The 12,886-nt window shown below is 46.1% G+C and overlaps 1 protein-coding gene and 1 pseudogene across 1 annotated transcript; one reads left to right on the top strand and one right to left on the bottom strand.

The window, feature by feature from the left end:
* Positions 1-730: 730 nt before the first annotated feature.
* On the bottom strand, positions 731-2,167 carry LOC123470659 (annotated as a pseudogene).
* A 9,568-nt stretch (positions 2,168-11,735) lies between these two features.
* On the top strand, positions 11,736-12,740 carry LOC123470500. Its single transcript, XM_045170803.1, has one exon. The coding sequence runs from the start codon at positions 11,808-11,810 to the stop codon at positions 12,645-12,647; it is 840 nt and encodes a 279-aa protein (XP_045026738.1). The 5' UTR covers positions 11,736-11,807; the 3' UTR covers positions 12,648-12,740.
* The last annotated feature ends 146 nt before the right edge of the window (positions 12,741-12,886 follow it).

The raw sequence follows: 12,886 nt of genomic DNA, 5'->3' as shown, positions 1-12,886 counted from the left end.
CTATCTATTCCTCGGACAACAATAGAAATACAATACTTAACTAAACTTTACTTTTTAAATATATATTGCTGAATAGTAAGGTAACACGGAGAAGGCCGAATCTACTCGACGATTGTATTCGTCGCTGGAGCAGCTAAGGCCCATGGACGCTCGTAGAAAGTGGTAGCGGCCCCACAGTCATGAAAGACGTTAAGTGCTGGCTATCTGGATGAATGGGGATTTGATAGTACCCATTGGCCGCATCAAAACAGCTGTAAAAGGTTGCATCACTGTCAATTTCTGAAACTGCATCTCGTGGTGTGCGTGTTGGGTGAGTTGGACGCAATGAGAACCGGTTCAAGCGGGTGTGGTCCACGCAGATGCGCAATTTACCGTTCGGTTTCCGGATGACAACAAGAGGGGCAACCCAATCCGCGGGTTCCGAAACCAGAGAGATGACGCCGGCCGCCTCCAAGTCGTCCAGCTGCTGCTTCACCGCCGGACGGTCTGCGTACGCAATGGGGCGGGCACCTGATACATAGTATGGCACTGCGTGGTCTGCGAGATGGATTGTCATGTCAGGTCCGTTCATGCGTCGTAGACCCGAGGATTGATCGAAGACATCGTGAAAATGGCCAACTATGGCCACCTTGACGGTTGCGACCTGTTCGGCAGAAGGAGAGAGCGGAATGACTAGGTCGGCGAGAAAAGACGTGTCGAATGCCGGCAGGTGGGTTTGAAGAGTCTTAATTTAATTCATGAAGTGAATTTGTTGGATCGTAAGCGAGTAATCCTTGTGTAGAATATGCAAAGCGATACAGTCGAGCCAACTGAGTAGGACGCCGGTGATTTCTGGGCATATGACGACAATGATGATAGCCGACTGGTTCCCGTATCTGAAGCGGATGTCCCTTTGGCCGATGGAGAGGAGGGACACCGACTTATCTGCCATAACGAGGAAAAAGACGACAAAGCGAGGTCGGGTTCCGTTAGACCAATGGCCGAGAGGAAATCCAGGCCGCCAACGGTCAATTCCATGCCGGGGTCGGGCGTAACATTCCAGAATGACTGCAGAAAGATGTAATTGTCGTCTAGTAAATCCAATGATATTAGCGGGGTGCGGCGTTCACGATGGGTCGTCTGCACATTCCCAATGAGTAAACGCGCCATTCGATTCTTCTGCCCGGTACTGCTATCTGTCTTGCCCTGCTATCTGTCTTGCCCCCGGGGTGCCGCCTCTGCCTTCCGCGCTCAGTTACCGCCTCCACTTCCTTCCTGACGCGTGCCGTTAGCGCTGCCGCGTGTACCACTGGCTTTATTTGGACATTTGGGCGCAAAATGGTTGGCTTTGCCACAGATGTGGCAGTTCTTCCCGGTAGTGGGGCAGGTTTGGCCGAAAGAATGTTGCGAGCGACCATATGCATTTCATTCGGATGTGAAAGGCTTCCCGTTTTGTTTGTTGTGCACCGATGAGACGCCAGATGAGCTACTGAGAGCCTTCTCGTTTGTCCAGGCCGATTCCTCGCTCCTACACAGGTTAACCGTCTCTTGGGCGGATGGAAATGGGCTGAGTGCAAGGAGCTTCTTTTTCGTCTCAGAATCGCAGACCCCCACTATTATTCGGGTTGCCAAGCGGCTATCAAGACATGTACCGCATAGATCCACCGATTCCGCGAGCCGTCGAAGCCCGATGTAAAAGTCACCAAACGTCTCGGCAGGACTTTGGTGACGTTCTTTGAAGGCGACCCGGTCGAGAACGACGTTTGCTCGTATGTTGTATGTTGAGAACCCCCTCCACAACTTGCTGCATAGAAGGATCGAGGCACATGCGTAGGACCGCCATTTTTTCACCGACAGGGTAGGAGAGAAGCTGATTGAGGGCTGCATAATCATTCCACCTATTGCTCCAAGAGCGTAGGTGTAATGTTGACACGTCACCGTTAAGTTTTTCCATAGCCGAGGGATCCAAGCGCCTTCGTTGAGCAGGCTGCGGGCCCTGTGGGGCTGGGCCAGGGGTAGGTGGGCCTGATTGAGCGTTTGGTCCTGGAGGTGGGCTACCGACAAGGACTGCCTACTGGAGTGTGATAGGGTCAAGTGGTGCCGTTATATTGGTCTAGCCGGCCCCTATAGCATTGATACGACTTTCCACGGCCGCCACCGCGTCCAAAGCGTCCTGAACACTTGCCATCGCGCCCTGATTCCTAATGCAAGGTGGTCGGTGTGAATTTTGCTCCCGCAGGTTATAGGTGTGGGTCATACACAAGAGGGAATGTAGTCGGAATGATGAAAGTAATCGATCCAACGGGGAAATGGTGTCCGAAAATCGGTGGAAGTGATTTATGTAGGACGTACAGCGAGAAATAAAACGGCCAACAAGAATGTGGTTGCAGAGTAGCCCGCAATGTACCGGCCGGCTAGTCTGAAAGACGCGACCAGGTAGGCTGACGGGACCAACTATATAGACAGAGAAGCACAACGTGATGGCAAAAGGACAAAGACTAAACGTGGTAGAATGCCACGCTAAAACAGCGCCAAGGCACCGAACCCGTGATAACCAATATGGCGGTGCCACGCGATAGAACAAGGTTTTTTTTGGGGGGGGGGAGGTGGTGACGGGGCCGACCAAGAAAAGATGGCGGAACTCACCAGACACGAGACGAACAACCAAGCAAAAGCAAAGAGTATGTCGCACCGACACGAATATGGAGAATCACAAGTTTATGACTGAGTGAAGCACGTAGGTAGGGTAAACCAACTGCGCCATGTTCGATAATCGTAGTTAACTCGGTGGGTATAGAGCACTGAATTGTATTCACTTAGTTAGACAAGATGTGATCTCGACAGCAGCTCGACGTAGGGCAGACGGCCGCTCGCTCTCGGTCCACTGGCCTTCAATGAGTTAGCCACATGACCTCTAGCGGTCAAGTATACAACAATATAGTAAAGTATACAAAACATAAACATACCAAAAAGCCCAAATTTCAACTTAAGAAGTTTAGTAAAGTATTACTAAACTATCTATTCCTCGGACAACAATAGAAATACAATACATAACTAAACTTTATTTTTTAAGTATTTATTGCTTAATAGCAAGGTAAATAGTAAATTTACTTTATTTTACTTAATTATTAACTTAACAAACTAAATTCAACTACATATACTTATACAATTATACCACAGTTAGATTTAAAACATAGATCTTATTCTTTGTAATCCAGTACTATACCACTAAGCTGCCCAATAATACAATCATACGATTCTTTACACAATGTATAAACCGATCTAAACATGTCATTTAATAACGAATAATAGATCTTTATAATAATTATAATAGATTCATTCGTAGAAATTATCGAATCAACTAGTATTACGTTAAATACTCGCAATAATTTAACCAATATAATTTTAGTGAAGTATTACTTAACTACATGTTTGTCAGACAAGAAATAGAAATTCTACACTTTACTAAACTTTAGTTTTTAAAGTATAATAATTTTTGAATAGTAAGGTAAAAAGTAACCTAAACGTAGTTTACATAAACGTAATTTATTAATAAAAACTAGCAAAGTCTTACTTTTGCTAGATTTGAACGATTGACATCATCAACAAAATCCAATGTTATACCACTAAGCTATCCAACACAGCATTCGTATAAAATATTGCAGATTATGTAAACCATTTAATACATAATACCATTTAATGACGGCAACATGCCTTACCTCGTTTTGAAACATAGTAAGCTCTAATGTCAATCAGTAGAATACAGAACAGTTCAGTATATTTGTGTTTCTACATTTAGTACAAGTTAAGTAATAACAATGTTACCTTGGTCGGGTAAAAAAGACTTTATCGATGTCGATGTGTGATTTCAGTCTTAGAAGTTTTAAATTTCCATTCAGTGTGTTGGCTGCGTTTTCTATCCACAATAAAAATTACACTCTTGGATGTACAGAAAGTAAACTATTGTGATAATATTTTAAAAATTAACACACTCATCAAACAGGTAACTTATTTTGCAAAATTTCAATGTTATAGCCCTGACATCACTCTTTTATTTTCCCTTTCCAGGTATTGGCAGATATAAAGAGATGGCTCACTCTATGTAAAGTCCAGAAGTCGACATTTTCCCAACTCCACCTCCCTAGCAGAGGAATTCGACTGCGCTGATCCTTTTTCGAGCTCCGGAAGCATTTGGCGGATAAGGACCAATGTAGGGTGGGTGTTGGGAATGTAATCGCCCAACAGACGACGACAACCCGATCCGGCCGCCGGACGACTGCACCCGCGCATTTGCGCGACTATTGTCTCAGGGGCCCCCGATAGGTGGCCCCAAACCCCCATTGTTTCCCCTCCTTTAATTGTTACCCCCCCACTAAGTGACTGTAAATCTATCAGTGTAAATCAAATAGACGGTTGGACCAGACACAGTTCTTAGTGTCAATTTAATTCTCAACTTAAACTGTAAGTACGGTACGACACACCGCAAAAAGTATTTACAAAGTTTACATGGTCCTTCGAATCCTAAAAAGTTAATTTAAGCCAGTGAAAAACTGTGTCCTTCCCATCCATCACATTCAAAAATTTAATTGCTAAGCTGTTTGGGGCCATTGCTAGAAAGGCCCCTCAAAAGAGGGGAGTAACAATCCTGAAAAAAAAAAAAGTCTCTTTGAACAATTAGGTAAAGAGGGGCGGCCATTAACCACGCTTAAGTCACGTGTAGGCCTAAGGCTTCCACTACAGCACACAGTTAATAGCCACCGTTCTTTCTCTCTTTCTTTATTTTCTGGGATAGTAATCGCCTCTCACAAAAAAAAAAACACTATCACGTCTAACTAACTTTCCCCTTCTGATTATTGGCTATCTCGCCCTATTGTTATTTGGGATTGATAATAACAAGCTCTATCTGTTTCTCACCTGAATTATAGAGGAGTACCGTAAGGTCTCCAAACAAAAATCAAAATAGGCAAGAAGAGTCAGCGAATCAAAAGGGCGCAGTTGCGCCGAGACGGGCTTTTGCCCGCATGGGTGGAACCGCCCCGTCCTCCCCCGGCACGAGAGCGTATTCCGGACGAGCAGTTGCCAGCAGGAGCCCTCGCTCCTAGTCTACAACCATTTTTGGAGATTGCCCGTAGACACATCACCGTCGAAGAACTAGTAGAAGCGACCCGCCCACGATACTACGGCGATATCCGCTACGCGCCTCCAGGAATTCCGGTGGGTTACCCTGCACTCGTGCCCGTGCCAGTACCTGCACCGCAACCCGTGCCAGTACCAGTACCTGCACCGCGACTCGTGCCCGTGCCAGTACCTGCACCGCAACCCGCGCCAGTACCAGTACCTGCACCGCAACCCGTGCCAGTGCCAGTACCTGCACCGCAACCCGTGCCAGTGCCAGTACCTGCACCGCAACCCGTGCCCGTACCAGTACCTGCACCGCAACTCGTGCCCGTGCCAGTACCCGCACCAGCATCAGAACCAGGACCCGCGCCCCAGGATCCAGCAGCTATAGCTGCTGGTCCAACCAAGCCGCTAGTTTGTAGGCCAGTTGAGGAGGAAGACGAACTACAACTTTGCTGGATAAGTTCGTGTGGCTCGTCAGAAGAAGACGATACCTCCACAGAAGAGGACCAGAGCGGATACAACCAGTCAGTGGAGAGAGCAGCTTATCTCAGAGCAGACCAGACAAGACAATTGCGTGGCAACTTCACCGGTCGACAGGGTCCGAGCTGGACTAGAAGAAACACCAGAGGAAGGGAACAACGGTAATACCAGCATTGTATTCATTGGAGAGGGCAGCAAATGAAGACTGCTAAATACATCTGGTAAAATAAAAAATTGCAAATGCCGTCCATTCTTCTTTAAAAAAAAAAAGAATTTTTTCTAGTGTAAAGAGCCCGGGTAATCGGTGACTTCAAAAAAATAAAAAAAGTCTTGTCTCTCTCTTGTGTAGTGACCACCGCATGTGGCGCTACTAGTAAAAAAAAAAAGTCTTCTCTCTCTCTTGTGTAGTGACCACCGCATGTGGCGCTACTAGTAAAAAAAAAGTCTCCTCTCTCTCTCTTGTGTAGCGACCACCGCATGTGGCGCTACTAGTAAAAAAAAAAGAGGTCTTCTCTCTCTCTTGTGTAGTGACCACCGCATGTGGCGCTACTAGTAAAAAAAAAAAGTCTCCTCTCTCTCTCTTGTGTAGCGACCACCGCATGTGGCGCTACTAGTAAAAAAAAAAAAGTCTTCTCTCTCTCTTGTGTAGTGACCATCGCATGTGGCGCTACTAGCAAAAAAAAACACACCATTTCTCTCTCTTCACACTAGTGTTACCGCAACAAGCGGTACCATCTAAAAAAAAAAAAAAAAAAAAAGAAGGGTTCTTGGTTAAAACTATTTAAATTTTCTCCTTCCTTCTAAACTCTCAATCTCAAAAGCCCTTAGGAGCCACCTCTCTTAGGAAAATGGCTCCGACAACAAAAGGCTCGAGAACGGCCATTAAGGGCCACATAACAAAAACAATCAACCTAATCAATGGGTTGAAAACTGTGATGACGCAAGAAGAGCTCAGCAACCTAGAAGTCCTGGAAACTAAGCTTAAAGGATGCTACGAAGCCTACAAAGGGTACTCAACAGCAATCCAAGACGAACTCAATGAAGCGGATGCAGCCCAGGCGGAATACGACGCCGAAACTGACATCACGTACCAAACACAAGATGAGGTATCAAATGCCAACGCAGTCATCAAGTTAAAACGTCAGGAATGGCTAAATATGTTAAAGAAAAAAGAAAAAGAGGAAGAAGAAAGAAAACAAGAAGAAAAAGAAGAAGAAAGAGACAAACGAATTCTAGCCCTCATCCAACAACAAGTGATGAATCAGGCAACCATAACCCGCGACATAATCACACAAGTGATTGCAGCCATACCTACGCCTCAAGCGCCAGTGGTTAACGTAACCGCAGCAGCTCCGCCCCAATCGACACATTCGATGAGGCTGCCACAAAGGCAAATTAAACATTTCAAAGGGGACATTTTAGAATGGACCCAATTCTGGGAATCGTTTAATGCGGCGATTCATTCCTCAACCCTTACCAACGTTCAAAAGTTTGACTATCTCAAAGAGTATTTGAAAGGCGAAGCTAACTTAATTGTTAATAATCTTGAATTAACAGATGCTAACTACCAGGTAGCCATCGACGAGTTAACAAGAAGATATGGCAAAAAACAGGTTATGATCGACGCTCACTTCAACAAACTGCATACCTTGCAGCCAGTGAAAGACGGAAATGATGTGCCAGCCCTCAGGAGTTTTCAGCTGAATCTCCAATCGCACATCAGTGCCTTGGAGACACTAGGAGTCCCAACGTCTTCTTTCGGGGGACTCCTCGGTACTCAACTAATCAAATTAATTCCTTCAAGTTTACAGCTAGAATGGGCAAAATCAGAGTCCAACAAATCAACGGACATTGAAGGAGTAATAAAGTTCATCGGCGACCAAATCGATGCAGCCGAAAGATTCAACAGGATTAGAGGAGTAGAAAAGGAAAAACCATCTCCAGCTTCTAAACAACCAAAGCCTTTCAGCCCACCTCTAGCAACAGCGTCCCAACTGGCCGTTGGCGCTAAATCAAAGCCAGCTCCACAGTTCAAACCAACTTTAACATCTAAAAGTGTTAAATTTAGACCTAATTGGATTGAATGTGAAAGGCCTTGTATATTTTGCGGGCAAATTCATTGGCCGACAAGATGTCCAAAAGACTTAGCGGAGAGAAAATCAATCATTAACAATTTAAAAAGATGCGTGAATTGTTTCGGAGGAAAGCACGAAGTCAAGGATTGCACATCCCCCCGGAACTGCAACAAATGTGGAGGGAGACACCATTCCGCCCTCTGCGATAAAGGAGACATCAGAGTCTCCAAACCATCAAAATCGGCAAGCATCGTGGCCAGCAACTCCATCTCGGCCACTACAGCCTGCGCAAGTACGTTCGGGCAGTTAATGTTAAAAACGGCAACAGTGATTGTCAATGGACCAGACGGCAACGAAACTAGAGCAATTTTATTTGCTGACGACGGAAGTCATCGATCATGGGTGCTAAAATCGCTCTCATCACAACTCAAATTGAAAACAGTAGCGGTAGAAAATATCAGCACGAGAGTGTTCAAGAAAAAGGAAGCTAGCCAACCCGAAATGACAAAAACCGTTGAAATGCAAGTAAGGGGCACCTGGAAAGGCGCCCCAAAAATTACATTAATCGCTTTAGAATCAGACCACATTGCAGATACTGGCCCTTACATAGGATCCGAATTTGCAAGGAGCCTCTGGATCCAAAACGAAAAAATGGCTGACGACAGATTTGAAATGGCACATGGGGAAGAAGACCCAATTGGGATTCTGGTTGGAATGGACCAAATGTTCCAAATCATGTCAAATGAAGCAGCAATTCAGAGTCCGTGCGGACTACGCGCATTCAAAACGAAGCTGGGAAGAATGATAGCCGGTCCCTCACAAGAAACTAATTCTAAGACAGGCAATCAAATAATCCAGCACCTAATTTTAACATCTAATTATCCAGTGCCGCAGATAACGTCATCATTCGCAACAAGCAGCCGAATCGAAAGGAAAGAAAGTCCAACCCAGTCAATCAGCACTCCAACGGGAAAGGAGACTGGAAAAACCAGCCTCCAAAATCCACAACCAGGAACATCATTTTCAGATGCACCAACCGGATCCTGCGGAGAAACAGACACCAAACGGGTTGAACACGACGAAATAACGGCAACCAATTTCGACCTTTCCCACTTTTGGAAAATAGAAAATTTTGCGAACCTAGAAGGCGCTGAAGCAGTGGAGTCAGAGGATCGTTTCGACTCCTTCGACGAGAAAATAACAAGATGGCCAGACGGAAGATACTGTACACCAATACCTTGGTCAACAGATAAATGGAGACTCCAGAAAAACCTACCGTTGGCCACTGGAAGAGTAGAAAGCACAATAAGCAGATTGAGAAAAAATCCAGGAGACTTGGTGAATTATCACCAAGAGATCCAAAAACTGATCGATAGCAAATTCGTGGAAGAAGCAAATATGGACTACGACCAGCCCCATACTTACCTTCCACATCATCCGGTCTTCAGAGTCGACAAAACAACAACGAAAATAAGACCCGTTTTCGATGGAGCGGCAAAGACGAAATTTGGTCCTAGTCTAAACGACGTGCTGGAGACCGGACCGAACCTTAATCCCGATCTCCTATCGGTATTAATGCGATTTCGAAAGTGTAAGATCGCCTGGATTGCGGACATTGAAAAAGCCTTTCTCAACATCGCCCTACAGCCTGAAGACGCGGAGGCAATCAGGTTTTTATGGCCCAAGGATCCAGCAGTAGCTGGATCCCCGCTCAAAGCTTACAAGTGGAAAAGGGTGCCCTTCGGCCTTAGTCCTAGCCCCTTCCTGCTACGTGTAACCATAAACAAACATCTTAAATCACTAAAATCTCGTTTTCCAGAAACAATAGAGCAGCTGGAAAAGAATCTATACGTAGACGACTACCTTGGCGGAGCGAACGACGTGACAATCGCCAAACAAAGAGTCGATGAAACCGACGAGATTTTCAGCGACGCCCAACTCAACATGAGAAGCTGGGCAACGAACAGTGACGAGCTAAGACAACACTTGAAGGAGAAAGGGCTGTCGAACCAAGTCGTCGGCCTACTCTCCCCAGCGTTGGACGGACAACAAAAGGTGCTAGGAATCCGGTGGGACACCGGATCCGACTCCTTTCAATTCGACCCAACAGCTATAATTCAAGCAGTAGAGGAAGTAGGAACCGAGATCACAAAAAGGAAAATTCTTAGCATCTCGGCAAGGATTTTCGATCCAATCGGATTTTTAGCACCTACTGTCCTTCTATTAAAAATTATTTACCAGAAACTTTGGGAAAAGGAGATAGGTTGGGACCAAACTGCTCCAGCCGAAATCCAGAAATCATGGAAGCTGGTGATGACGAGCCTAATCGATTTCACCCAATTGAAAATTCCACGCTGGATCGGATTGTCAGAAATGATCATCTCCCATGAACTCCACGTTTTCGGAGACGCATCAGAAGCAGCGTACGGAGCCGTAGCATACGCACGACTTCAAAGGAGACACGAAGAACCGTACGTCGTCCTACTAACGAGCAAGACCAGAGTTGCACCACTACCCAAGAAAAAAGTAACTTTACCTCGGTTAGAATTACTAAGCTCGCTTTTAGCCGTACGCCTAGGTGAAGTCGTCAAAACAGCAATGCAAATCCAGCATTGGAGGACAATTTACTGGTCGGACTCTTTAGTCTCACTAGGATGGATCAGAGGCGAACCAAACAAATGGAAGCCATTCGTTCGAAACCAAGTAGAAACGATAAGAAAGTTCTCTCAGCCCGAGTGGTGGAGACACTGTCCAGGTCTCCAAAATCCGGCCGATCTTGCCTCGCGGGGAGCGCCAGCGCCAACGCTGGTAACTTCAACTCTATGGTGGAACGGCCCGATCTGGCTCAAAGAAGATGAATCGGAATGGCCAGATTCCCCCAACACCCAAATTCCACAAACAATTCAGTTTGAAATTGAATCAGAAGCAAGGAGTACGACGGTCAGCACGACAGCAGCCATCACAGCTCCAACAACCACCATTGAATGGAATTTGGACAGAATATCTACTTGGAATCGACTAGTAAGAAGAACGGCATGGATCGCACGATTCCTAAGAAGGAGTCAAGGGATATTAAGACCCCCTGGACAAGAATTTATGGAGTCAATAAAGGTATTCGAAAAGGTGATCCAAATTAACCGACTATCTAGAGAAGAATTGGATGAAGCGGAGCTGACTATTTATCGGCAGCTCCAACGGGAGCGATACCCCAAGGCATTTGAATCTCTGCAGCAGGACAACACAATCCAACCCAAAGAGAAAATCGCATCTCTTCTCCCAATCTGGGACCAAAGAGACAGACTCATCCGTGTACAGGGAAGAGTGTCACTTGCTTTAAGGGATCGAAATATCGAACCCCCAATTCTGCTTCCTGCAAAACATTTAGTAATCTCCTTTCTAATTACAGACAAACACGAGTCTTTACTACATGCAGGAGTAAAAGGAACACTATCGGAACTAAAGGAGAAGTTCTGGATAGTGAAGGGACGGCAGCAAGTTAAAACCGCTTGGTTCGCTTGTGTTGAATGCCAAAAACTAACGTCACCACCGTTCCAAGAACTAGCAGCCCCACTTCCGTTAAATCGACTCCGCCAGGCGCAAGCATTCCATATTACAGGAGTGGATTTCGCTGGACATTTGTTTTACAAACCAGCCCCATCCAGAAGGAAAGCGAAAGCCCTGACATCAGTCCAGGATCCGACTTCAACAGACGATCCAAATAAAGAGCCAGCTGAGGAGCTTCTCGCAGAAGAAGACGCTCCAAATGAAGCTCCGCTCGCAGGCGAAGAAACGCCAACAGAAGAGGATATCGAAATCCAAGATATCCCACCGACAACGACTAAAGCTAAGAAGACTAATCAGCTCAAAAGTTATGCTTGTCTTTTCACATGTGCTGTCACTCGTGCGATTCATCTGGAACTGATGCCGGACATGACCGCACGCTCCTTTCTATTTGCCCTCCGCAAATTTGCAGCTAGACAAGGACCCATATCGGTGATGTATTCCGACAACGCACAAACTTTCCGATGTGTCGACCGACATTTAAAACTACTCAACTCCGATCCAACTGTCCAGGATTATCTTGCCGCCAGGAAGACTCTCTGGATATATTCCGCCAGCCTAGCCCCCTGGTGGGGCGGGTTCTGGGAACGAATGGTGAGGAGCGTCAAGGATCTGCTTCGACGCTCCAACGGTCGAGCTTGTCTGGACTACATGGAATTGGAAGCAAGCTTAATTGAGATAGAAAGCGTGATTAACGCACGCCCGCTCAGCTATATCGGAGAAGGAGCCGATGATCCGCTTCCAATCACTCCTAACCAATTCCTCAACAATCGACGTTCTACTCGCGCGGACCCGGAGCCAGCTACTAATTTAATAGCTCCTACCTCAACTAGCACCAAGTTGTTAGAAATGGATAAGCTCAGAAGAAATTACGTTGCCGATATCTGCTCCAGATTTGTGGACGACTATTTACGTCAACTGGACAACTTTCACTCCAAGGGGAAGTCCGGAAGAAAAATCCGCCTAGGAGAAATCGTCGTAATCCACGACGAAAACTCCAAACGTTTAATGTGGCCGATAGGAGTAGTTAAGGAATTAATACCTAGCCGTGACGGACTTATTCGTTCCGTGATGCTTAAAATTCCCAACGGGAACCTCATTAATCGAGCAATTCAGTCCCTTCACCCCACAGAACTAAGAGAAGATCGAGATGAGGACATCGAGATTGAAAATCCGGATCCGACCCAGGAGCCGGATGAGGATCCAGCTCCACTTGTCCTAACACCGGAAATTGAGCCAGCGGTCAGAAATGTGGTACCGGCCGCCGGAGAGACGGACAACGTCGTCGGAGAAGTCGAGCCAGATGGTACGGGCTCTAGTGGGGAGTATGTTGGGAATGTAATCGCCCAACAGACGACGACAACCCGATCCGGCCGCCGGACGACTGCACCCGCGCATTTGCGCGACTATTGTCTCAGGGGCCCCCGATAGGTGGCCCCAAACCCCCATTGTTTCCCCTCCTTTAATTGTTACCCCCCCACTAAGTGACTGTAAATCTATCAGTGTAAATCAAATAGACGGTTGGACCAGACACAGTTCTTAGTGTCAATTTAATTCTCAACTTAAACTGTAAGTACGGTACGACACACCGCAAAAAGTATTTACAAAGTTTACAGCGGGTTTAACGTTTTGAAACGCAATGACATTCGTATTTCTTATGTATTTGGTTC

Source organism: Daphnia magna, linkage group LG3, assembly GCF_020631705.1.
Source record: "Daphnia magna isolate NIES linkage group LG3, ASM2063170v1.1, whole genome shotgun sequence".
Taxonomy (NCBI): Eukaryota; Metazoa; Arthropoda; class Branchiopoda; order Diplostraca; family Daphniidae; genus Daphnia; species Daphnia magna.
This window is presented reverse-complemented; position numbering and strand designations above follow the sequence as displayed.

What these genes read in the sequence shown, in the direction of transcription:
- LOC123470500 (XM_045170803.1), top strand. Translation starts at nt 11,808, where the DNA reads ATGGTGAGGAGCGTCAAGGATCTGCTTCGACGCTCCAACGGTCGAGCT.